At 27.2% G+C, this 26196-nt stretch overlaps 1 protein-coding gene across 6 annotated transcripts in view; it reads left to right on the top strand.

Moving 5' to 3' along the window:
• Positions 1-24709, top strand: part of LPCAT (lysophosphatidylcholine acyltransferase) — a 74672-nt gene extending 49963 nt beyond the window's left edge. For 3 of the 6 annotated variants that reach the window (XM_067276260.1, XM_067276258.1, XM_067276259.1), the window contains 5 exons: positions 9444-9569; positions 10360-10510; positions 14459-14557; positions 14683-14821; positions 24300-24708. In XM_067276260.1, coding sequence (XP_067132361.1) covers positions 9444-9569; positions 10360-10510; positions 14459-14557; positions 14683-14821; positions 24300-24430 — 646 coding nt within the window. In that variant the 3' untranslated portion in view covers positions 24431-24708. Of the gene's footprint in view, positions 1-9443; positions 9570-10359; positions 10511-14458; positions 14558-14682; positions 14822-24299 lie in introns of all 6 variants that reach the window. The other 3 variants (XM_067276264.1, XM_067276261.1, XM_067276262.1) reach the window with 3 other exon arrangements.
• Positions 24710-26196: the final 1487 nt, after the last annotated feature.

Below are 26196 nucleotides of genomic sequence, written 5' to 3' on the forward strand. Positions count from 1 at the left end.
GTAAAGATGGCGGGCGTGGCCTGATTGACATAGTTAACCTTCACTACAAACAAATACAGTCACTGTGAGAGTTTTTCTATAAAAAACAAGAAACATCACAATTACATAAAGCAGTAACTCTAGCAGACTCAAATAACACACCATTAAACTTACCACATCATATGGACACAACACAACATATAAAAAGCATAGACACCATTAAGCAATCGTGGGCTCGAAAGGCACTCCATGGCAGGCATCCTTATGATCTGGCCCAGGATTTTGTTGACAAAACTGCGTCAAACAGCTGGTTAGCTTGGGGATTCCTCTTTGGGGAGATGGAAGGATTCATGATCGCCATACAGGATCAGGTCATAAATACTAAAAACTACAGAAAACACATACTCAAAGATGCAACACTCACAAATGACACATGCAGAAAATGTCACATCATGCCAGAAACTATACAACACATCACCTCTGGTTGCAAGCTCTTGGCACAGACAGATTATCTACACAGACATAATCAAGTAGCAAATATAATACACCAAGAGCTTGTAAAGAAACACAAATTAGTAGACATCCACGAGCCATACTACAAATACATTCCACAGACAGTATTGGAAAACAACACGCACAAAATGTACTACGACAGAGCCATAATCACAGATAAAACAATATACTACAACAGACCAGACATCACACTCATTGACAAACACAATAAAATCACATACATTATAGACATATCCATTCCAAACACTCACAATATACAAAACGCATGCACTGAAAAAATTAGCAAGTACACAGAACTCGCCCAGGAAATAAGGCATCTGTGGAGGATGGATAGGGTGCTTATTGTACCTGTTGTTCTCTCCTCTACAGGTGTCATACCACACACACTACACAAAAGCCTAGGCACATTAGAATTGAATAGAAACACATACATCACACTACAGAAGGCCACTATATTGAATACATGTCATATTGTGAGAAAATTCCTCAATACAGACACACACACTGATACACTTCTTTAATTTCTGTTTTGGTTACTATGCCTTGACTTTGGTCCGGCATAGTACACAGCCACCGGTGTTAACCGAATATATCTCACTTAACCCAACATAATAATAATAATAATATAAAAATTAATTTTGAATAAAAATCTCATAACAGATGGGGTATTATTATTTAAATATAGTATAATTGAAAATGATTGTACTTCCTGTCCTGGTCTCATTAACCTCCTGTTTGAGTGCCAGCAAAGTTATGAAACAGTCCTTGCAAGCTTTTTTGATGCATAAATTATATTTTTCATTAAAACGTACTTGATTTTTGTAGTAAGAATATATTTTGAAATTTTTTTTAGTTGATATAATTCACAATATATTAATGAACACACTAATTTTTTACAATATATTGATGGCTTTAAAATTTATCTTCACCTTTAAATAAATAAATAAATAAATAAAAATAATTCACATATTTTCAAGATTATAAATAACAGGAAATACTTCTTGCTTAAAGAAAACTAATCTAAATTTATTATTTTAGATATTTAACTTATAATATTTTTGATTCAACTTGTGCCATATTCAGCACATTAGTAAAAAGAATGAAAAACTGTAAGAATCAAACATATGAATTTAAAACATAGACTATTTCCATGTTAAAAAAAAAATTAAAAACAACAAATGTATAGAACATGCTAGAAATATAAACATGTACAGTACAAAATATATTTATAGTATATTCTGTAGGTTTCTTGGATCTAATTTTTCTGATGTTGAAACATCTTATAATTTTAAATGCATACAACTCTCAGTTTTGCATTCTGTTTATTTTTAATGTGCTGAATAGATTAAAGTAGATTTTTAGGAAGTAAGTGGTACTTCACTTTATTTATCTATTTTCAAAGATACTAAGTTTCATTTAATTTTAGATATTACAATAAATTTATAATTCTGAAAGTGTGTAATTGTTTTTAATTAATTGTGCATAATTTCTATCAAGAACAAAAATTTTATACTTGATTATGCTATTTATTTAGGTTTGTTAATTAACAGTCATGGGTTATATTTCTGTAAATGAGGAGTTATGCAAAATCATCCAGACCAATGAATCTTATAAGAGCCATTGCTTGTATCAAACCCATGTGCCTCCCAATTGTGGTATAATATTCCATATAAATGAGTTTAGATTAAGGCTATCACTTAAAAACCCAAGTCTTTAACTAGTCTATTTATTTGTTTTTTTATTTTAACTTTTTGTTAACATTATTTAATATTTCACTTCTGAAATTTAAATATTTTTGGAAAATATTGCTTAAATTTTATTTTAAAAGTTTTTAATAAATTTAAATCATACTTGGCATGATGTCACATGTCACTTTCATTGTTTAATAGTGAATTCAAGTGTTCAAAATAATTTTTGTTCATAACATTGGATCTGAAATTGAAGCCTGATTTGTCGATTCAAAAATATTTATTAATCAAAAATTACTGTCTTCTTGATATTTATATTTGTGTTAGTTACTCGTTAAAATTATAACAGAATTAATAAATTGTGAAAATGATGAACTCGATGAGATTACAAGCAGAATTATTTTATTTTTGTTATTAATATTATTATTCAACTATTTAATTATTATATATCATCATCATCATCATTATTCCTAATAAGGAAACCTTGTTACAAGGGAGTGATTATTTTATGTATATAACATTAAATATTAACAAGTCATTTACAGTAGTATTCATACATAAACAATAAAAATAATTAATCAATTCGTATAACAATGTTTTAATACATTAGCAATTTGAGTAAAAAAATTGACAATTTTATACATATTTGTTTTTGATAGATTACATAATATGGCTCTGTAATTTGTCTCTTTTTTATAGAAATTATTTCTAAAGTTTGAAATTTTTGTTGATAGTCTTTTAAAGCCATACAGTCCGAATAAGTGAATTGCAGAGAAATCGTTGGATCCACACCAATAACAGGCTCTTGAAAAATCAATATATGTATTATTTATTATTAATGAGTATTGGTTAAGCCTTAGTTGAATTAAAATACATTTAATATTTATAATTGAATTCATAGTAATAATATTCAATTGTGTAGGAAAATTTAAAGTATGCAGATACCATGGTCAATATGTTGAGTTCAGAATTGAATTTTGGTCATCAATTATTGAATGTGAAAAAGCTGAATACATTAGTATAGAATAAGCTTGTCTCCAGTTATCCATCGAATTGTCAGATAATGTACTTGATACTCCAAATGATTGTAAAACTTTGTTAAACATATAGCACCATGTTGTTTTATTAACATTATCATTTTTCATAACATAATATAAAAATTTAACATCATCATCATTTGTGTTTAGTAGATGGTAATAAAATTTAATTAATCTTTTCATAAAGAATGGGAATAGTTGATATCTGTTAGTTTCTGATCGTATAGCATAGCCTAGGACTGTGCTATACGTTCAAGTTTATATAATTTGTGTAAAAATATAATATGATATTTTTCCAAATTATGAAATAGATCAATGGCCCAAATTGGACTGGTATAAAAAATGGCTGGCATAATAATTGAGTTAAACATTGTCATATGCAATTTTAAATTCGAAATTTTTAAACTTGCACTTAAATAAAGAGTATTATTAATTAATTGATTGATTTTTACATTAAGATATTTCAGATGCATCTGGAATTTACCATTCCAGTTAAAAATCATACCTAGATATTTTATATTATTAACTAATTCTAAAGGTTGACCATTTAAATAAAAAAACTCTCTTGGTTTAATAATTTAATGTAATTTCTGAAAATAATTATTTTAGATTTGGTAATATTTATCGATAGGAATATAGAGTTCAAGTAGTCATTAATTTTGATAAGCTTGTGTTGTAGAGTTACTTTGGTTGGGGCCAATAAAACCAGATCATCAGCATATAAAATATAATGAAATGTTCAACCATGTATATGTTACAGTAAAAACCCGTTTTTAGTGAAAACGCGTTTTAACTAGTTGGAACTAGTTTTTACTGGATGTCATTGTTAAAACTAGAATTTACTGCTAGTCAAAAATGAATTTGAGTTAAAACTAGTTTTAACTAACAAAACGGGTTTTAACAAAATGGCTTAGTAAAAACTGTTTCGACCAAGGTCATTCAGCTAACACATTCCTATAGTGTATGATGAATTTCGTATCGCTTTAACCCTTTTCCCCCAACATCTTGTTTACGTTTATTTTGCCATCCCTCCAAGGCAATATAGGTCAGTCAGGCGATATTATTTTAAAAGTTCACCAAAAATCAAATTATCATTATATCTATATGAAAAAAAATCACTTACATTTATTAATACTGTATCTTTAGTTTTAAATACGATATTTTTCAATGCATTTTATTAGAAAAATTTATAAGAAAGAAAAACAATATATATCAGAACTGACACACAAACTTGATAATTTGTAACATTTTGTGAAAAATGTTACAAATTATGTAACTAGACAATTAACATTGTCTAGTTACATAGTTGTTTGCTGGCATTGAGCCAGAAAGATGTAGAATATTGTTTTGTACAATTCGATATAACACTTATGCATGTATGTTTATTCATTGTGAAATTATCGCACATTATATCAAACATTTGTTTGAAATCAAAATTTTATACTGCTATCAACTAATATAATGAATTATTATACTTTATTCACTTCATATCGAACGAGATTATATCTGTTGTTAATAAATTTTACAAAAATCAATATTTACCAAAGTAACGATGAATCGGTACCTTCAAAGTTTTGCTTAAAAAGCCAGGGTACCGATCAATCGGTGCCTTCAGGGACAAAGGGTTAATTAATGTTAATAACACAGATGTGTGACCAATATTTTCAATAAATATCGTATTAAATAATACAAATGTTTTAATCCCAATCATCACTTTATTTATTTCCTCCCAAACATATTTATGTAGCTAAAATTAGTTTTAACTAATGTCAAAAGTTAAAATTAAAATCAAACATTAACTTTTTATCTAGTTTTAACTAGACAAAATGGGTTATAACAATGACATCCAGTAAAAACTAGTTTCAACTAGTTAAAACGCGTTTTCACTAAAAACGGGTTTTTACTGTAATAAATATATATATATATTACAGTAAAACATTTTTACTGTAACATATATATATATATATCAGGTCAGTCCATAAGTTCGTGCGCATTTTTATGACCTTGAGAAAAATCTTGTTTTGCTGTTAAAAATGTCAGTCTAATGTGATAATTTTTACATCGAAGTGTTAAATTGGATCTCATTCATATAATACTGTTCAGAATTGTGAACATTTCAGTTGTTTACTTTCGTTAAAATGGAAGTAACCGACGAATATAAAAGACACGTTTTATACTTTTTATTTTTAAGTGGTGAGAATGCTACAAATGCAGCCAAAAAAATTAAAAACTGTACATAATCAAATCGTAATTAGTTCAAGGACTGCGCAGAAGTGGTTTGAAAGATTTAGAAACAACGATTTTAGTGTGGAGGATAAGGCTCGTACCGGAAGATCCGTCGACGAAGTCGACGGATCTTCCGGTACGAGCCTTATCCTCCACACTAAAATCGTTGTTTCTAAATCTTTCAAACCACTTCTGCGCAGTCCTTGAACTAATTACGATTTGATTATGTACAGTTTTTAATTTTTTTGGCTGCATTTGTAGCATTCTCACCACTTAAAAATAAAAAGTATAAAACGTGTCTTTTATATTCGTCGGTTACTTCCATTTTAACGAAAGTAAACAACTGAAATGTTCACAATTCTGAACAGTATTATATGAATGAGATCCAATTTAACACTTCGATGTAAAAATTATCACATTAGACTGACATTTTTAACAGCAAAACAAGATTTTTCTCAAGGTCATAAAAATGCGCACGAACTTATGGACTGACCTGATATATATATATATATATATATATATATATATATATATATATATATACAGTAAAATATTTTTACTGTAACATATATATATATACCTTCTGAATCGTTTAAAAACAACTTGTCAATATCATTAATATAAAAGTTGAACAGATATGGTGAAAGTGGCTCACTTTGTAAAATTCTTTTATATATAATTAATTCAGGATATAATTGATTACCATATGCAATATTGATTTTATATGAAGAGAAAAGATACATAATAGCATCAGCAAATTTATTACCAGCCCCTAATATTTTTAATTTATTAACCAGAGCAGGAACATATACAGAATCGAAGGCCTTAACTATATCGATAAATGCCGCATAAATTTTTCTTCATTTTTTCATTAGGTAAGTTTGAATTAATGAAGTTAACAGGAATATGGCCAATTTGATGCCCTTAGATTTAACAAATGCAAATTGACATGTCGAATTTAAGTTTTGATTTGTAGTCCATTTTTGAAAAGAGTCACAAGTATGGATGTGAAACATTTTCTTATGGATGATAAAAATGCGATAGGTCGATAATTTTCTGGTGATAGTCTATTTCCATTTTTATAAATCATTAATAACTTAACAGAGTTATATGATGGTGGGAAAATTAAAGAATTATAAAAATAATTAAATAAATCAAGAAGTAAGTGCTTCTTGGACGGAGGTAAGAATTTTATAAATTTATTAGTAATTAAATCCTGTCCTAGCACTGATTTTTAATTTTAATTTTCCAATTGAATATTCTAATTCATCATAAGTAAATAATGGGTCCAATAAATCATTCATCTGGGATGTTTGATAATTAAATGGTAAGTTTTCTATGACTGAAAATCTATTAAAATAGTGAGACCATATAGAAAAATCAATATCTGGATGTCGTTCGGAGTGAGTTTTCTTCCAAGTTATGAATTGTTGTTCAAAATAGTTGATTATCTCTATTTATTAACATTCTCTGTTGTAGTTTTTTAAAATAATTTGACTTTTTAACTTTTATTAAATTAAAATATGATGTTTTTATTTGTTTATAATATTTAAGAGATTCATTTGAATTACTTTTTCTAAATTGCATTAAAGCTTTATTCTTCTGCGTTTTTAATTTATAACAATCCAAATCAAACCATGGCTTCTTAAATTTGCATATTCTATTAAATTTTGAATTACATATTTGTATAAATTCTTTAATTACTAATTCAAATCGAAAATATCATTCAATTCCCACCAGTGGACCGTAATTCAATAAATATTTAATTCTTTTACCAATCAAGAGTTGATATTGTTGGAAATTATAATGAATTATTTCATGTGATATTGATTCCTTCTTAATTTGTTGATTGTTTGCTATTTGAATTGACATTCTTATAGGAAAATGGTTGGAAAAGTCATAATTTAATACCTGAATTTCTGTACATAAGTCTGTAAATAACTCTGAACATATTATTAAATCAGTTGTTGAGCATCCCACATTAGTCAAGCAAGTAAATTCGGACGGAAAATCATTTTTTATTCTACCATTTAATACGTATAGTTGTAGTTGATCCATATATTCGAAGCTGAATTCCTAGTTTGTTATATTTTTTATTTTTTGATTTACGGGTATTTTGAATCAATAAATTAGGACCCTCGTATTCTATATCCATTTTTGGGCTATTCTGGCATTTAAATCTCCAATTACTATAACATAAAAAGTAAGATTAATCCATTTTTCAATAAATTTGAAAACTTCTTGTAAAATCTGGAGTTGATCCAGTGGAATATGCACTAGTATAATAGCAATTAGCCTTTTTTCCGGCAACTGCAAATCCCAATTCGTAATTTGGATTAAGACTGTTATATAATTATTGGTTTACTGCAAATTCTTTATTTCACCAATTTTTTCTTAATAAATAAAGTCAAACCACCAAATAGATGACCGGGGTCAACTGGTTTATGGGCCACTGTCAAAATTATATTAAATTCATTATTATTTTTAAAAAATCCATCCTTTATCGAGGTCATTCATGTTTTTGTTAAACCCATTATATCGAAATTCTTTAATAGAAATTTAAATTCAATATTATCAATTTTTTTCAATAAACCATTACAATTCCCACTGAATCCCAATTTTTAACTGAGGTTTATCCTGAATTTTATTGCTATTGGCTTCATTATTTATTATATCCGGAGATTGGGAGAAAACAGTTATTCATGAAGTATATATAATATTCTAAAAAATCCTCTGCATAAACCAATTGTTTTAATAAAAAGCTATATGTAACTTTCTTCTGTTTAATTAGAAGAAAATCATTACATAGTTTAACTTGTACATTTCAACTCTTTAAATCAATGTAATAAGGTAATAGAGCTTTTTTCCTCATTTGAGAATCAGTAACCAAATTGGCTGATATATTTAAGTTTTGCCATGGACCCAATAATTTATTTTGCTTTTGCTTTCCAAAGGCCATCATAATATTATTATGCAATTGAACCAATTTTAAAGTTAAGCATTTAATATTAATTTTTGAGTTGGGGATATTATAAATTGATTTTATGTCTTTGTCCATTTTGGATGGAATTTTTAATGTATGATTCAAAAAATTCAGTATATCCTCATTATCATCATCAGAAAAAATTTTTGAGTAATCATATACTATTAAATTATTATTGTTTAATTTATTATTCAGTGCGTCAATCTTAAATTGAAGTAACTCTTTCTCACTTCTTAGTTTTGTAAGTTTGGATTCAAGTTTTTCATTACTGATCTTAATGGAGTGAAGTTGACCCGTAAAATCACTTATTTCATTATAAATAGTATTAATTTCTTTACAAATAAAAGAAAACTGATTTTCTTTTTTTTCATTATTTAAAGTGATGAGTTCAATTATCTTCGTCCAGAGGACTGTAGTTGAAGGGTCTAATGATTCCAGATTTGAAGTTACAGATTCAGGATTTAAAGTAAGGTTTTCACTTAACGAAGTTGCCAATTCCCCTCTTTGTGATTGAGTATACTCTGAAATCAACTTATTTTCACCTTCTAAAGATTTTGTATTGAGTGAAGATTGCGTAATACAGTTGATTGGAGGGGTACCTCTTTTCGTTGGAGTTTTTTGGAGAGGTCTAGGATTCAGTTCAATTCCAGCCATTAGTAACAATAATTGAGTAACATTTAAGTTAAACACTATATAAACAAACACTAGAAAATCGAAATAAACTAGATAATCTCCTATGAAATCAGGTGTAGTCAAAAAGTCACCATTTGCCATGACAAGCAGAGTGCCCCCCCATAGTTGAATAATAATAATAATTTGTTATTATTCAACTATTACGGCATTATTAATAATTACAATTCTAAAATTTAATTAGCTATTATCTATTGAAATTAGAATTTTTCGATTAAGGCAAATAATAATAATATATTTTATTTAAATCTATTAGATAATTAAATATCAATTTAATCTTTTTAAAATTATAACTAACAATATGATTTTTATAAATAACTATTTCAGAGCTTTAGGTGTTCCCGTGTCCTATTACACATTTGATGATCTCAAATTTATAAAATGGAATGGTGATAATAAAATACCTCAGACACCTGCTTTGGTAAAATTAGTGAAATATAGACATCAACATGGGTAAGATACAATTCTTGACAATCATGTATTATTTAATTTCTTCACAATTGAGAATTTTCACATGCCAAGTTGATCTGTTTTAATGATATGAATACTTATCTTACTGAGAATTATTTATTAATATAAGGTATTTAATTTATCATCTAATATCTATTTATTGGACTGAAATTTTTAAATTGCAGCCCAATAACAGGCCTTCATTAACTATATATGAACTTTCAATTTGCACTGGAAGTCATGTTATATCAATTCAAAAATTTTCCCCAGAATGGAGTTACATTGATGAATAGCATGACTCTATTGTTGTCAGAAAAAGTATGATGTACAGTGGCAAGACACCACTAATTTGAGATTAAAAGCATATATTTTAAATTAAATAAATTTAAAACATGATTAAAACTTGCAGCCTGGCATTGTTACAATGTCACAATAATTTTTGCTCATACATGTACTGAAAAATATAAAAAGAAAAATTATTTTCTTAGTTTTTTCATAGCTATATAAGAATATTTTGATTACTTTATACAATCAATAAAAAATTATATTTTTTTAATAGAAAATATTAAAACAAATGGTTTTAACTTTGATAGATTAAATATTAATATTAGTTTATAAATGTGCAAAAATTATATTATTTAGTATTCATGATTAACAAATACTTAGTTTTACTAATGTATATTAGAAACTATTAGTAAAAATCAATATTACTGTATTTTTATTTTTTTATTATTATGAATTAATGAAAATTAAGATTTAAAAAGTATTAAGTTTTGTCCTTTATTTTGAGCAGATTGAAATTCACAGATATTGGAATTGAAGTGAAAAAACTTCAGTTAAAGTTAAAAGATGAAAACAGAATTTGTACACTTCAAGAATTTTCTCATTTCTTGGAAAGCTCTTCATCAGATACATTAAGAGATATATTTGATGTCATGGATCAAGTAAGTAATTGATTTATATTATTTTAATAATTATAACAAAACTACATAATTTTTTTATATTAATATATAAAGCATAAAAGTAATCATTTTTCAAAATCTTTATGAAGATTCAGGATAACATTCTTTGAATTTTTAATTTTATATCTTATATCGAAATACTAATTTAAAAAATATTACAGTAAAGTCTGCAAAAGCTGGAACTTATGGAACTATCTTGTTTTTTCATATCATGTAGGTTTTCTGCTACTTGACAGGATTTAGTCTTATCAGTTTTTTTCTACTCATCTACAAATGCCTTGAAAATGATTCTTGTTCCTTTTATGAGATTAACCACTCAGCAGTGAGGGACGTATATATATGTCGAGGGCGATCGTGTGGCAGTGGTGAGGGACGTATATATACGTTAAATTCTTTTGGGGATATCACCAGAATCTAGCCAAAAACTACCGCAAAAAAAAAATTCACATAAAAAATGAATTATGTAACAATAAAAAAAGACTTTTCTTTACTAGACGTAACTGTTTACAAATACTTTTTCTAAAACGGAAATGAGAAAAATTGCGTGAAAAAATACTTTAAAAATTTTTCGGGTATATTCTCCACTACTAAGGGATAGAACCATACCTGACTCTCCCACTGCTGAAAGGTTAACATTTACATATATATATATATATATATATAAGATGATTTACATATATTTATTCAAATTGCATTTGTAACAGATGATGTCTGCACATATTATAAAGATTTCATGTAAGTGTGTATCATAAAAATCTGCACAAATTTCAAAATTGTTTAAAATTCATTATTTATTTTAATGTAAGTTTTTTTATATTTGTAACCGCCAAAAAGGGGTTTGTAGGCAAATAAACAAATTTGTTATGTCCTTCCAATCCAACATTCACCAGAGGTCAAGAACCACTTGGAAGACAATTTTAATTTGCAGATCTTTATTTATTTGCATTTTGGATCAGAGTTTGTACCTTAGTAACCTTACATTGATGTAAGGTTACTAAGGTACAAACCTTACATTGATGTAAGATTATAGGTTATATTAAAGGTTATAGTTATTGTGATTGATATAAGGTTATTAAGAAAAAAATCAAAATTGTCAGAGTACACCTATACTGAGGAAAGATCGGTACAAACTCTGATTTGAAATGCAAATAAATAAAGATCTGTGAATTAAAATTGTGTTTTGAGTGGTTCATGACCTCTGGTGTACAGTGCTCTCAACTGTGCCAGAAAATTGATTGGCACCCGTGAAAATTCAAAAATACAAAAATGAAGTATATTACCAGGTAACCTAGTGAGAACTGCTTGCCTATCATTTTAGTTCAAAATACAAGTTTTATTCCAAGCAAGTATCGCAAGCCCGCTAGGTAAATTTGTGCTGCTTGCTTGGAATAAAACTTGTATTTTATATTAAAATGATAGGCAAGCAATTCTGTTAAGGGCACTGGAACTTCATGCAGTCTGTTTTGCAACTTTTTTAAAATGATGTCAATCCCGAAAATCCCAGGATCAGGAAAACTTAATCCCGAAAATTTTTGGACTGAAAAGTGGTCAGGATCCTGGGATCAAATCCTCTAGTTATGAGCCTAATAAACTGTGAGCATGTCTTGCCAGATGACATAGCCTTGATCAGTGGTATTTTTTAGGCAGGGTATTAGCCTATTGTGAATGCATTCATTGCCATACACTTGAGTTTTAGTTTTTTTTATCTTTTCCAAATTCTTTTGAAACCTTTATGTAGCTGAAAACTTAGATATAAAGACTCTGCTGATGGCTGGTTGATCAAGCAGTTAAGGTGGTAGCCTACCACTCTAGGGACCCTGGATTGAATTTAGGTGGATCAAAAAAAAAAAAAAACCCCAGGAATTTTCTGGGTGGTAGATATGTTGGGTCCTATCTCTCACCACTTAGTTGCCCTATTGTGAGCCTAACCAAACCCAGGGTGGGCTTTCTAAAAAGACCCTCTTAGTGCCCACTGGGAAAGAAAAAATTAAAAAAAAATGGGGCTTAGGCTTTTACATTAATTGGTCTTCTTTACCATATCCATCATTGTCTTCTTTAGTTTGTCAATCCCAAAAATTTTGTGAAGGTTTATATCATCAGTTTCATGGAAAAAATTAAAGCTCAAAATAATGCAAAAGAAAACAAAAGACTGAGAACATAAGTGTTTTTTTTTTACATCTAAAAAAAATGATTTATTTTCTGATAAATTGCACTGTGCTGAAGCAGAAATACAGAGTCCCCAAATTTCTGGCTTTTGTGTCTATAGTTTCCCATATTTGGGTTGCAATAGCACAATTTCTACCTTTCTGTCAATGTCTCACAGGTTTTAGCTTTCAGAGAACATTTGTTAGGTTAACGTAATAATTGTTTTACTTAAAAATATTCAAAGTTTCCATCCTGGTTTCTGACCTATTCACATTCTGGCTTTTACAGTTTTTACTGCATTTAAAATTATTCTATCGATGAGTAATTATTATAATCAATGATATTTGTATTGTTGGTTTATTTTATTATTACTTAAAATTAAATTACCTTGTTTTTCATTTTTTTTCCTTTAATTTGTCATATGATTTATTATTTTATAATCTTAAAATATATTATTTGAAGCTATTGATACTAGTTTTGTAAATTAACATGCTAGTGGTAAAAGTGTTTTAATTATGACATTATGTTGTTTAATAACTTAAAGTATATACAAACAAAGGCACAAGGCATACATAAAACCACTTAGTTCAATTTATTGCTGTCCTTAGTGTAACCCAAGGGTCTAAAACACAGGGGATGTACTATATCACTTGGCAAGAATAAGATTTGAATCTCAACACATTATATTTTTGATAAATCTATTTAAATTAATTGATAAATTATTAACTCTGCAATAGTAATAAGTGATTTTTTTTAAGACTGCATTTTATGTTTTTGCTTAAATAATACAATAATAGAATAAAATTTAAATTCCAAAAGTGATGTTAAAAATATCTTTTTATTTATAAATTAAATTTTAGTACAGTGGTTTAATGTATTTTATTAATTTCTGTAATGCTGCTTATATTTATAAATAACTGTATTTATTAATACAATATAATATGCCATATTTATTTGCATATAAGACTAGGTTTTCATTCATTTTCACTTTTCAAAAATCTAGGTCATCCTATATGCATGAGCAAAGGATTCTTTGCATTTTTGCAATAATTTCTGTGGACCATATGTAGTTCATTCTGTTATTATAGGTCTATAATTTATTTATTGTAAGTTGGCACCTACTGTAAACAAATTAAGACATACCCCCCCTTAGTTCATTGGTTTAATCTTATGTCCATCAATTAAAAACAATATTGCATCTCATTCATCCGCAGAAAATAGTTCCTCGTTATTTATAAAATAATTAATGAAATACGGGTTATTTAGCAATGATTATTTAATTATTATTTAATATTAGTTAAATTGTTATTTTTAATGAATGTTAGCACATTCTGAATCATTAAAAATAAGCTTATTCTGTTCATGCGCATTATAATGTTTTGGTTTTGTTTTCCATTCATCACGTATTAAGGCAAACAACCACGTTTGCCTTAATACATGCATTTGATAATATTTTATTTGTGATTAAAGGAAATAAAATTAGAATTGTATTAATAAATCTAATTTTCTTTATTTTTATCTCTAAAGTCACACTCCATCCTATATGCAAGATCATGTTATACCCAAGTAAATACGGTACTTATGCAATTATGTTTGACAAGCTTTATATGTTTACATAAAAGTTAATTTATTAACATCTGTTTTTGTGATTATTATAAAATTTTTAATTTAAGAAATTATTGCTGTATGTGCAGAATATTTTAAAAATTATATTAGTTTTCAAAGAATTGATAATATGAAAGAATTATTATTTGGAGTATATTAAATTTTCATTTTCTTATTTAGGCAAATGAAGGAAAGATTGATGTAAGAATATATATTGCATGTCTCTTAATGCTAGATTTTAATACAAGCATATTAGAAAGAGCAGATCAAGCTTTTAAGGTACATTAAAGTCATAAAATATTTATTTTAGTAAATTTTATAATTAAAAAAAATATAAAGTTAATTATAATTATAAAAAGTAATGTTTTAAACAAGTTTTTATTTCTTTAATTTGAAAATTTCAGATGTTTTGCTCTAGAGATGATTTAATAGATCTTCAGTCATTTTGTTCATTTGCATGGTTAATGTTGGGTTTAACAAAAACAGCTGCAACTTCAGTCTTCCATAAGTTAGATCCTGAGCACAAAGGAACAGTTTCATTCAGTAAGCTAGTTATTAAAACTATATATTATTTTACTTATTATAATCAAATAGTAATACAATTGGTTTTTTTGTAAATAATTTTATGAACTTTAACTAGTTTTTCAATATTTATTTCATTAACTAATTAAATTTTGAATACATTATATATTTAAAATAAATCATAATTTTCACACCATAGAATATAATAAAACAAAACAATCATTTAGCAAAACTAAATAATTGTATTTATTTAAAGTTTTTCTCAACATACAGAAAAATTACTTCAATTTTTCTGAAATGATATCTCAACATTATAAAATGTTCTATAATTTTGTTCCATTCTTATGGATTTATTTAAAATTGTTTACAAGTTCTTGCAAAATTGCTGCACAAACTTCATATGGTATTACAAGCGAATCTAGCAAAGTATTTCATTGTAACAAATGTATTCATCTGCTTTTATTGAGTCTTCTTCAGGTTCTAACTTCAAAACATAAATGAAATGGAACATTGCAATGTACAATGTCACATTATGTTTAACATTTAAATATAAAGTTACCAAACATAAAATTAATCAAAAAACGAGCAATTATTTATTGTGAGACTATCACAATGCCCGACTGCAATTTTTATTCATATTTTTTAAATTTATTTAATTTAAAATATATGCTCTTTACCACAAATTAGTAGTGGCTTGCTCCTTGTTACTTTTTTTGTTAGCAACAGAGTCATGCAGTCTTCTAACTCCTTACAGGGGTAAATTTTTGAATTGAAACAACATGACTTCTGGTTTGCATTGGAAGTTCATTTACATTAATTGGGGTCTCCTGCCCCTAAGCTTTCCATATCTGGTTTTGAATTTCATCTATCTAACTGCATTCTCAAGATTAAGACAGACAGACAACAGTGGGAATTTATAGGTCTACAATTTTTTGAAATTGCAGCTTAATAAACTGTAAAATTTAAAGTATTATAATTGGTAATAAAGTAAATAGTAACAATTTGCATTGAACAAATATCTTGAAATAATGTCTTTTGCATAAAGATTGTCACCATTGGGGACTTTATGATAGCAATACATCCTCCATATGTTTGCTAATTCATTGGTATCAAAATGATTTATGCAGTTACCTTCTATGCTGCATTTATAAAGTTCAATGGTTTTAGACTGTTTGCGAGTGATAGGATCTTCAATTGACATGTTTATACTTACTTCATCACAGAACATGACATTGTCCTTTGAAATTTCAAATGCAAAAAGAGCTGCAGAATTGCACCACTTCCTGGCATCATACTGGTGTTCTTTGATTTTTGTTTCAAAATTTAAAATTTCCTCAATTAAGATTATAAAATCTATTAATCAGGACCATTCAACAAAACTTCGTTATATTCATTTATTAGAAAATTTTAAATTTGCAATTTCATACATATTCTTATGGTGTCTAACTTATGGTTCATTCAATAAATTGGAAGAAAAACTAAAATAATTGTTTTAATCTGAAAATCTTTGAATACAGTCAACCTTATCCATGAAAATAAAGTTTAAATTATTCCATTTTTTAATAATTTACCAAATATTGCAAAGAAAAATTTATTTTACATTACAAAGCTTGACAATAGTCAATTGACTATATTTTGATAATTATTAAGTTCAGGTTATAATTTGCATTTGCAATATATAATTTTGATAAATAATAAAAAACATTATCAATTTATAACCTTATAAAAATTGAAATTCAAAATAATATATTATGGAATGAAATACAATCGACTTCGCATAAGTCGACACCCGGATAACTCGTCACTGTAGGTTAATTAGTCAGCTTTCTGTGGTCCCGGCCGACTTACATAGGCAATAACGTTATTAATGTTAAAAAACTTGGTTTACTTGACATCGTTTAACTCGTCACCACTGGATAAATCAACATACTTTTTCTGTTTCACACTTTTTTGACGTCTGATAAGTTGATGCCCCTCCTGAAAAAATGAGTTCACACTGTACAATAAGCTGTGTGGAGTGAACTCATTTTTCAGCAGGGGAGTCGACTTATCAGAATTCTAAAAAGTGTGAAACAGAAAAAGTATGTTGATTTATCCAGTGGTGACGAGTTAAACGATGTCGAGTAAACCGAGTTTTTTAGAAGGTTAATAACATTAATGCCTATGTAAGTCGGCCGGGACCACAAAAAATTTACTACGTAACCGACCAGTGACGAGTTATCCAGGTGTCGACTTATGCGGAGTCGACTGTAATCACAAATCAGCATAATTCAGATTAAAACAAAATTTTTAAATCAATGTTTAATTACCTTTATATAATTAAATTTTTAAATATAATTTTTATATTTATATTTGTATAAAAAATAAGAAGTAATGTAATCATAATAATTTTGCAAGTATAATACTGATTAGAAAATAAAATATTTATTAAATTATTATGAAATATTAGTTTAAAGTTTGCTTGCTATTTTGCACAGCCACTGCTTAATTAATCAAATGTGAGTCCTACACTATTAAGTTATATTAAAATGTTTAATTTTTATTTAAATTTTGAAAAATAATATAAATTTTTTCTTTTTAATTCACATTCACTTCTTTCATTTTTAAGCATGTAAAGGTAATGGACTACTGAATTTTTTAAAACTGTAAATATAAATGTAAAATGATTTTTATACTTTGCATGTTACATTTCATTTTAAATATATATGTATTAAATTAAGATATAATAAATTTACCGTAATTTTCAAATAATAAAAAATTGTATCTTGATATTGATATTAATTTTGTGCATTTTTATAGGAATTATGTATTAGTTTTTAAAACATGAATGTCATAATTAAATTAATGTAATTTTTATGATAAAATATAATTTCTCCTCATTTGAAATTTCTTAGTTATTATAATAAAGATAGTTTATAAATAATTTTCTAACAATTATGTTTATTTAATTAAAAATAATTGAATTAGATTATGATAAATTATTGATGTTCTTTATAATAAAAATAATTATCAATAGAACTTTTACAATTTTAGTTTTCAAATTATTGTGAATTATTTGATGTTGATAGTAATTAGATTTGTGGTAACAATTTTTATTAATTACATAGTTTCATTTGTTAGTTTAAATTTTTAATGTTTTGAAATATTAATTTATTATTATTATTAAATTAATACAATAATATAATAACTATTATAAATAGAATAAAATATTAGCTTTGCTATGACTTAATTTTGTTTTTATAGTCAGAAAAGATGTAAGACTACAATTTAGTACAGGTAGGCCTCCTACAATGCGGAAATTTTCGTACAACGCGGTTTAGGGTATTTAGAAACGAATTATCTTTCACATAACAGAAAAATTGCAACGGATCACATAAGTGCAGTGGAACTTGATGAAACAAGCTCAGATCTTGAAATAAGGCCAGTCAAACATTCTCGAACAACTGTAATAAGTGACGATTTGGACTGAATTTGTGAGCATAACATTATGTTTCTTTTTGATTTTGACTTGAAATCATAATCTTTTTAGTTTTTATACGATGTCGAATTTTATTTAAGCTTTTTATGTACATAAATTTTAAAAAATGATGAAAATGTTACACCATAAAAGGCAGTTTTTCTCTTTTTAGAACTGAATCCCAGTTTTTGTATTAAGTTGGTGTCTCTTATAACGTGATTTCCCACAACGCGGTATTTTCAAGGAACGTATCTACCGCGTTGTAGGAGGCCTACCTGTACTTGTCTTCTTTAGTAAATATTTCATTCTGGATTTTTTTAATTCTTAATAGAATTCAAAAAATTAAAATTTCAAAAAGTATAACAAAGAAATTTTAAAAATTAAATATTAACAATAATTTAAACAAAAAAGATGAAATAAAATGTACAAAAAAATATAATAATATTATTATATTTATATTACAAAAACATTAAAAATTTGAACTAACTAATGAAGTTATATAATTAATAAAAAATGTAACTACAAATCTAATTATTATCAGCATCAAATAATTCACAATAAGTTATCTTAATGTAACTCAATTATTTTTAATTAAACAAACATATTTGATTAAAATACATATATTTAAGTTCATAAAATGAATATCTGAATATCATGGACACACTTTTTTTTAATAATAGTTAAGAAGAATTTTGTAAAATAATAATAATAATAATAATAATAATAATATATTATTAAAAATATTCTGAAAAATTTTCCCATTTGTGATAATGTAAGTAGTTTTTTTTTAAATTTAGTAATATGAAAATATTATTTATAATAAAAAAAATTTATGATTTTGATCTAAAAGAGAAAATAAATAATACATTCCCAAAGTAATTTTAAATTGTTTGTTTTGTTTTATAAAATATATAATACTGTAATGTGAAGATAACAGTTTAGGATTTTGCTTTTATTGTTTATAGTAAGTTTTAAATTATAATTTACAAATATGGAAATAGTCTGATGTAAACATTAAAACACAGTAGTGTCAATTATCCAAAATCATTGTAACAGGACACTTTTGGATTAGCAAGTTTTTTGGTTAAATGACCACACTTGGTAGAGTAAAATGATAAATACCTTAAATAAAGCAAAAATATTAATTTTAATTTTATTTTGATGATGATAAAATTAAGGCATGGAAATTTAATGCATAAGAATAATGTCATTGCAAAATTCAATCAGACAAAATCCAACCAAGACAGAATCTTATTAGATAAATTCCTCCTAAGACAAGATCCTGCCATCATAGTTTCCTATCAAAGAAAAAATATAGGATGTTCATTTTAACATTTATCATGGTATAAAGGACATTTTTTCAGCATTTCATGAGTATATTCATAGTTTATGATGCCTTAATTTCTCTGTACTGTTTATACTAAAAATAAATTAATTTATTCAAAAAGAACTATGTATAAATCACATGGAAGTTTTATGGCAATACATAAATTTCTCAAACCTAAGAACAAAATGGAAATTAAAAATGTGATCTTTACAAGTCAAGTGGTGATGCATAGTGCGTATAATAGAGCCAATGTCATGCAGTCTACTAATTGGTAGAGCAATTTTGCAGCATTGTTTTATATTCATACTGTGAAATGATTATATATTATGAAGAAATGAGATAAAATGCACCTAAAGCAGCAAATAGATTCCAAAAGTGCTTTCCAGCTACACCAAGACCAAGATATTTTTAACATATATACTACTACAAAATAAAACTAATTATTTTTATTTTTTGAACAAATTAATTTATTTTATTGTAAACATTGCTGTAGAATTAATGTAACACAGACTATGCATACACTCATGCAATGCTAAAAAGAATTCTTTTGCACCTGGATAAGTGTTAGTGAACACACTATATACTGTATTTTACGGACTATAAGACGCACTTTTTTCTTCAAAAAATTGCCTCCAAAATTCAGGTGCGTCTTATACGTATTATTTTTTAAAAAATTGTTTAAAAATTAAGGTGCGTCTTATAGTCCGTAAAATACGGTATATTTTTTCCTTTAGTAGGAAACTAGGATGACAGGATTTTATCCCGGTAGGATTCTGTAACTGAGTTGATATGGATGATTGGAAATAATTAAAAACTTGTACTTACTTTTAATAAAGTAGACAATTTTTTCATTGGAATCTACAAAGAACTGATGAAACTTTGAATTCAAAATAAAAATAATAGTAAAATTAAAATTGACAAGGTAGCTCTATAGCAGAGGTATAGAAGACCATGAACAATTTGTTAATGTTTAAAAACTTCAAAGAGCACTAATTCCAGATGTATGAAATGTCTTTCAGATAATTGTCACTACTGTATTTAGAATTTTTTTAAATAATTAGATATAAAAATTACCTAAAAGGAAGCTTCAGTACTTACATGCACATGACTCAATAAACACACAAAGCTTTTCAGCCTGATTTAGGAACCTTTTCAGGTAGTACAGCCATTCTATCAAACTCTACAAAATTTGTAAAGTTAAAAATGTTCTTAGTGTTCTACAAGAACATTCCATTGATGGTGTGATGTAATTTAAAAGGAATGTTTTCGTACAGGTTGGGATGCATATTCAAAATTACTGGAGATCAAAACAAAAATTTACTTAATGTAAAATCACATAAAATTCTCTTAAGGCTTAAGGATGATAAAAGAATATACTGCCATGCTTGTGGTTATCACACTAGTTATCACTGTTAATGCTTGTATCTGAAACCATAACCTCTATTGCTTCAGCCATCTGAAGTGCATAATGATCCAAGATCTTTTATATGGTTTAGCATCTCACCAATGTGGGGATACCTGGCTCTTAGGTGAATTGGGCCAGCATAGTGACACATCTGTTTTTGGAGATGTCATACTCATGATTGCAAATCCTAGCCCCGTGGGATCTATATGTGGAGCCAATATAAATGAGATGCCTGTTGAACTTGCCATCATTTAAAGGGATTTGATACACACAGGGCCCATTCATCATCTACAGCATCTTTATCATTAGTTAACAATCATAATACAGTGGGCTTCTTTTATACCCAAGAGCTAGTTTTGAATCTTGCTATTTTGGTACACAGCCAGTGGAGTAGATGATCATAATTAAGGATGGCATGATTTGTAATCTTCCTATTTGTTGGTGCCTCATTGGCTGTTCCACACTCATAAATTCATGTGAGTGCAGTCAGCAGCGCCGCTAGCTGTTTGAGCGCCCGTGTGCAATATCGATTATGTTGCCCCTGTTTAACTACAACTATCTACGCTGAGCTTGCCAGCAATACCAATTTGCCACCCCCTGAATGTGCCGCCTGCGTGCGGTGCACGCCTTGCGCGCCTGCTTACGGCAGGCCTGAGTGCAGTAATAAGAGAAGGATTGTATTCATGTGATAATGCAATGTGTGTAATTCATTTTAATTTACTAGGGCCCTAAAGGCCATGGTTTTATAGTACAGAGGATCAGACAAGTTGGATGGTATAAAGAAAAACTGGTGAGTGGGTTTATGATAAGTGTGAGTTGTTACCTTGTCATTTGAAAGCTGAATAGCAATGTCTAGAAAGTGTGCCCTTGTGTTGTTATATTATACTAAGTTAAGAGTCATGCCGTAATCATTGTTGAAAACATCCAAAATGTTTTGGATGTTAGGTTTGGCTTTTCAGGGTCTGCCCCTTTAAAAGTTGAAGAACCAATTCACATAAATCACCAGAAAGAGGGCTTAATACCCATGCTTTCAGATGTAAACTTGTTTGTCAAAGGAGAAAAATAAAGTATAACACAAGTGTGTAGCTCAATAATTTGTTTGTGAAACTTTCATGCATTTTGTATGTTAGAAAGAGGAAATCCCATAATGCACAAAAAACAGGGCTCAAGACAAATAGATGGGATCATCGATTTAAAGTCAAGTACCATAATGTGTTTTTTACCAGTTAGTGTAATGTCATGCAATTTGGAGATAATATCAATGGAGTTAGTTATCGTGTAGATGTACCATTTGAGGTGGTCAGCCAGGTGATGGATTTTTCTTTCTATAAGGAACATTGGGGATCTGGCTTTATCAATAACAGGCATAATTGCTGGTTCAGTTTGTGCACCTTTTCAAACAAAAATATCCTTGGGATATCCAGGAAGCTGACCATTGTATTTTTGACACCCAGAATTGCAGCAATGCCCATATGATTGAATCTTTGGAGTTTCACAAGGAAATTGTTGTTAGCAACTTGACAATGAATGTCATTGATGTGTTTAGGAAGCAATGAGACATATGTCAATCTTTTCATAACAATTATTGTCTTACATTTGTCTGCTCTAATGAGAGTGATATTATTATTCATTAGCCATCTCCTGTTGTGTTCAGTTTGATATTATAACAGTCTTCATGGTCAGGTCTTAGGTGTTTCAGGTTGAAGAATGAATGCTATCTGAGAAGTTTTTTTAAATTTTTACAAATTTGATTGAGTTTAATGAAATAGCTATACTAACTGACAAAGGCCCTAAATGGGGCCAAAAACATTTGTGCATTTATTGAATCATATGCTGGAGTAAGTACATAGGTTTTATTTGAGGTGTTGATTATTGTTCCAGCTTTGGGTTTCTTATGGATTTAAAAACTGGGTTAATGTTACCTATGGTTCCAAAATGGCGACTCATCTCTGATTCCAGCAAATAGAAGAAAGGAAGCAGTGGGGATGCACGTTCTAACCTATTCTAATAATTATGATACCAACAAAATTATTATGGTTAGGTTAGAATGTGCGTCCCCACTGTTTCCTTTCTTCTATTTGCTAGAATCAGAGATGAGTTGTCATTTTGGAACCATAGGTAACATTAACCAAAAACGGTATCAAGTAAGGATACTGTAAATGTAAATGAAGCTTCTTAATTAATGAAAGCTTTCTCTAATTATTAATTAGAGAAAGCTTTCATTTTCTCTTCTAGCTATAATAAATAATATCAGCTCAAAGAATTCAAAAATATCTGTGAAGTGTTATTGAATTTAACATTCATTTGTATAATCTTGACTTTTCATATGGCAATTAAAAATTCATAAATCATTTTTTTCAAATATTTTAAGTTTTTGTTAATACGATACAACTATTTTGTCAGAAATAATCATTACAGTCTTTCACAAGGTTTAGTTTTTAGAGTTGATTTAAGAAGCAAATTTCACGTAAATAAATTATATTAAAGCCAGACAATTACTGGATTAAATCGGGCTACATTACCACTATTAATAATTATTAAATCCCAAGTAATTTGGCAGTAGAGGTGGGCATAAGGCACCATCTCTTATTAAATTTAATAACTAAATTAATATTTATTAAATAATTTAGTAAAGATGAAAGATGTGGGTAGTGTAAGTGGCAATTGGGGGTTTGAATCCCACTCTAGGCCGATTCTTTTCTTCCAGAATTTTCTAAATTATTTATTAAATATTAATAATATATATATTATTAATATATATTATAATATATATATATTAAATGATATTATTAATATAAATATTAATAATATCATTAATTTAATTATAATTATTAAATTTAATAGGAGGTGGTGCCTAACACCTACCTTTAGTGCCAAATTACTCGGGATTTAATAATTAGTAGTAGTAACGCAGCCCAATCTAATTTGGTAATTGTTTAGCTTTAATTTTGCAACATATTTCAACTTATAAGATGATATATTTTTTTACATATTTATTAATATTTTGTTTTATTTCACGAAAAATAGCACATTAAAATAAAAATATGACATCACATTTAAAAATACTTAATTCAATATTTGTCATATTTTTTTTTAAGAAACTTTATAGAAAGAAAAATAGAAATGTTTGAAAAGTATTTAAGGATTTTTTAATATATACTTATAATTAAAAAATTATATAGGATGGTATCACAAATAAAATAACCTCCTTTAAACTTCATTTTAATGAGTTTGTCCTATTAAGGATAAGCATTTGATTCATAAAGCAGTGAGCATTTTTAGTTTTAAATATTATCCAAAATCTTGACAGATGTGTGCTCCCTCCTGTTTCAGAAGAATTTGAATTATATTTGTCTGAATCCTATCTTCAACATAAAGTATCCACCAACGCCGAAAAGGAGGAAAACGAATCAAATAAATGTACAAACAATACGGTATTGAATAAAGCCAAAGTCGACTAGTCATCACTTCGAAGAAAGAATTTTGACTCATTTACAAGTACTATAAAAGCTAACCAAAGAATAGAGATTAACCGTTTTATTTTTAATGAACTGTTAAAATATGAGCAATTACAGTTCCATGATTGATATTTACATTATTAAATAGTTGTAAAAACAAATAATGAAATTTGTTTTGTTATAATTAAATCTGCATAAAAGGTTACAGTTTGCAATTTTTTTAGAAAAGTAACGTATGAATATTTTAACAAAAAATATTTCTGCACATTATTAAATTAATTTAATTATTTTCATTAGGTAAATATAGGTAATGTCTATATTTGATTTCAAAATATAATTTCATGATTTTACTAGAGTATAATTTGAAAATGATTATTATTTAAGGATTTATAAATTTAAATATAATAGTAATTTTGAAAAGGAACCTGAAATTGCATTTTTATTGTAAGACATTTTTGAGATGCAGCCAAAATGATATGATCACTCTTATTTTTAAAGTAAATGTTACACAGTATCATAAAATATATATTTATACACGAAAGATTTTGAAAACAATAAGATGATTCTCTGAAATATTAAGTAAAATTTTAAGAGAATTTATCTTTGAAAATGCCTTATTGAATTCTGTATTTGTCAAACATCAGATTTGTACTATGTAACTTTAAGATTATTATACTCTTATTGAATATTTAATATTAAATTTTTTAAAAATAATATCACCAAATCATTGATTTACACTTGGAAAATCAAGAGATACCAAAAATTAGACTTAATAAAAGCACAAAATTGATAAAATCCTTTTTAAACTATTACTTAGATTCAAAATGTACCTAATTTCTGTTTATTATTATTTTCTATAATTTATTTCATAAGATTCGTAAAAATATATTAAATTCTATGAAATGTACTTATAGAAAATACAAATTGTATTTGATTTGTTGTGATTTTGCTTTGATTAATTTTTCAAATTATTTTCATTTTGTTTTAAATACAGTACTTGAATGAGCAAAAAATTTATTTTGTTCTAGGTGCCTTCAAGACTATTCATCCATTCTCAAAGTCCATATTATATTTGAATATTTCTATATTTATTAATTGTGTCAAACATTTTTCATTACCATAATAATCATTATATAAATATGAACAATATTATAATATGCTAATATATCTTTAATGATTGTTTTTGTGCAGTCTTTCCTCGTACTGAAGGATGAATCTTCATCCTTTTTATTTAATTATATTCTTGATACTCTTCTCAAATATTTGCCCACTTGTTTGAAGATTTTGTGATGATTCATTGATTCCCAGTGCCACCATTTCTATAATTTTTTTATCTCACGATGGAAAAACATTTGACATCTTTAAGCTGAGTATTTGACTTTATTTTTCATTGCATAATCTGCTAATGTTGCTTTCTTCATTACTGGTTCTAGTTTCTGTCTGTTTTCTTATCTTGACCTTATATTTTTAGAATCCATATCATTTTTTCTAACATACTTTTTCCACTCAAAGTTTGTTTAAAAGAAAGGTACTTCATAAATTTAACACAGTTTATAGAATTGATATTATTTTATATTGATTAGTGTGATTCAAAATAAACTTACTTAAAAATCTCCACTTTAAAAATGATAATTTAAGTTCGGAATTTGAAATTTTTAGAATTATCACCGACTAACCATAAATGTTTAGTCATGTATATTTAGTCTATATATTGAATTGTATACTTAAGAAAAAGATGCAAAATATAAA

This window comes from Centruroides vittatus, unplaced genomic scaffold (assembly GCF_030686945.1).
Source record: "Centruroides vittatus isolate TY-2023 unplaced genomic scaffold, ASM3068694v2 contig_680, whole genome shotgun sequence".
Taxonomy (NCBI): domain Eukaryota; kingdom Metazoa; phylum Arthropoda; class Arachnida; order Scorpiones; family Buthidae; genus Centruroides; species Centruroides vittatus.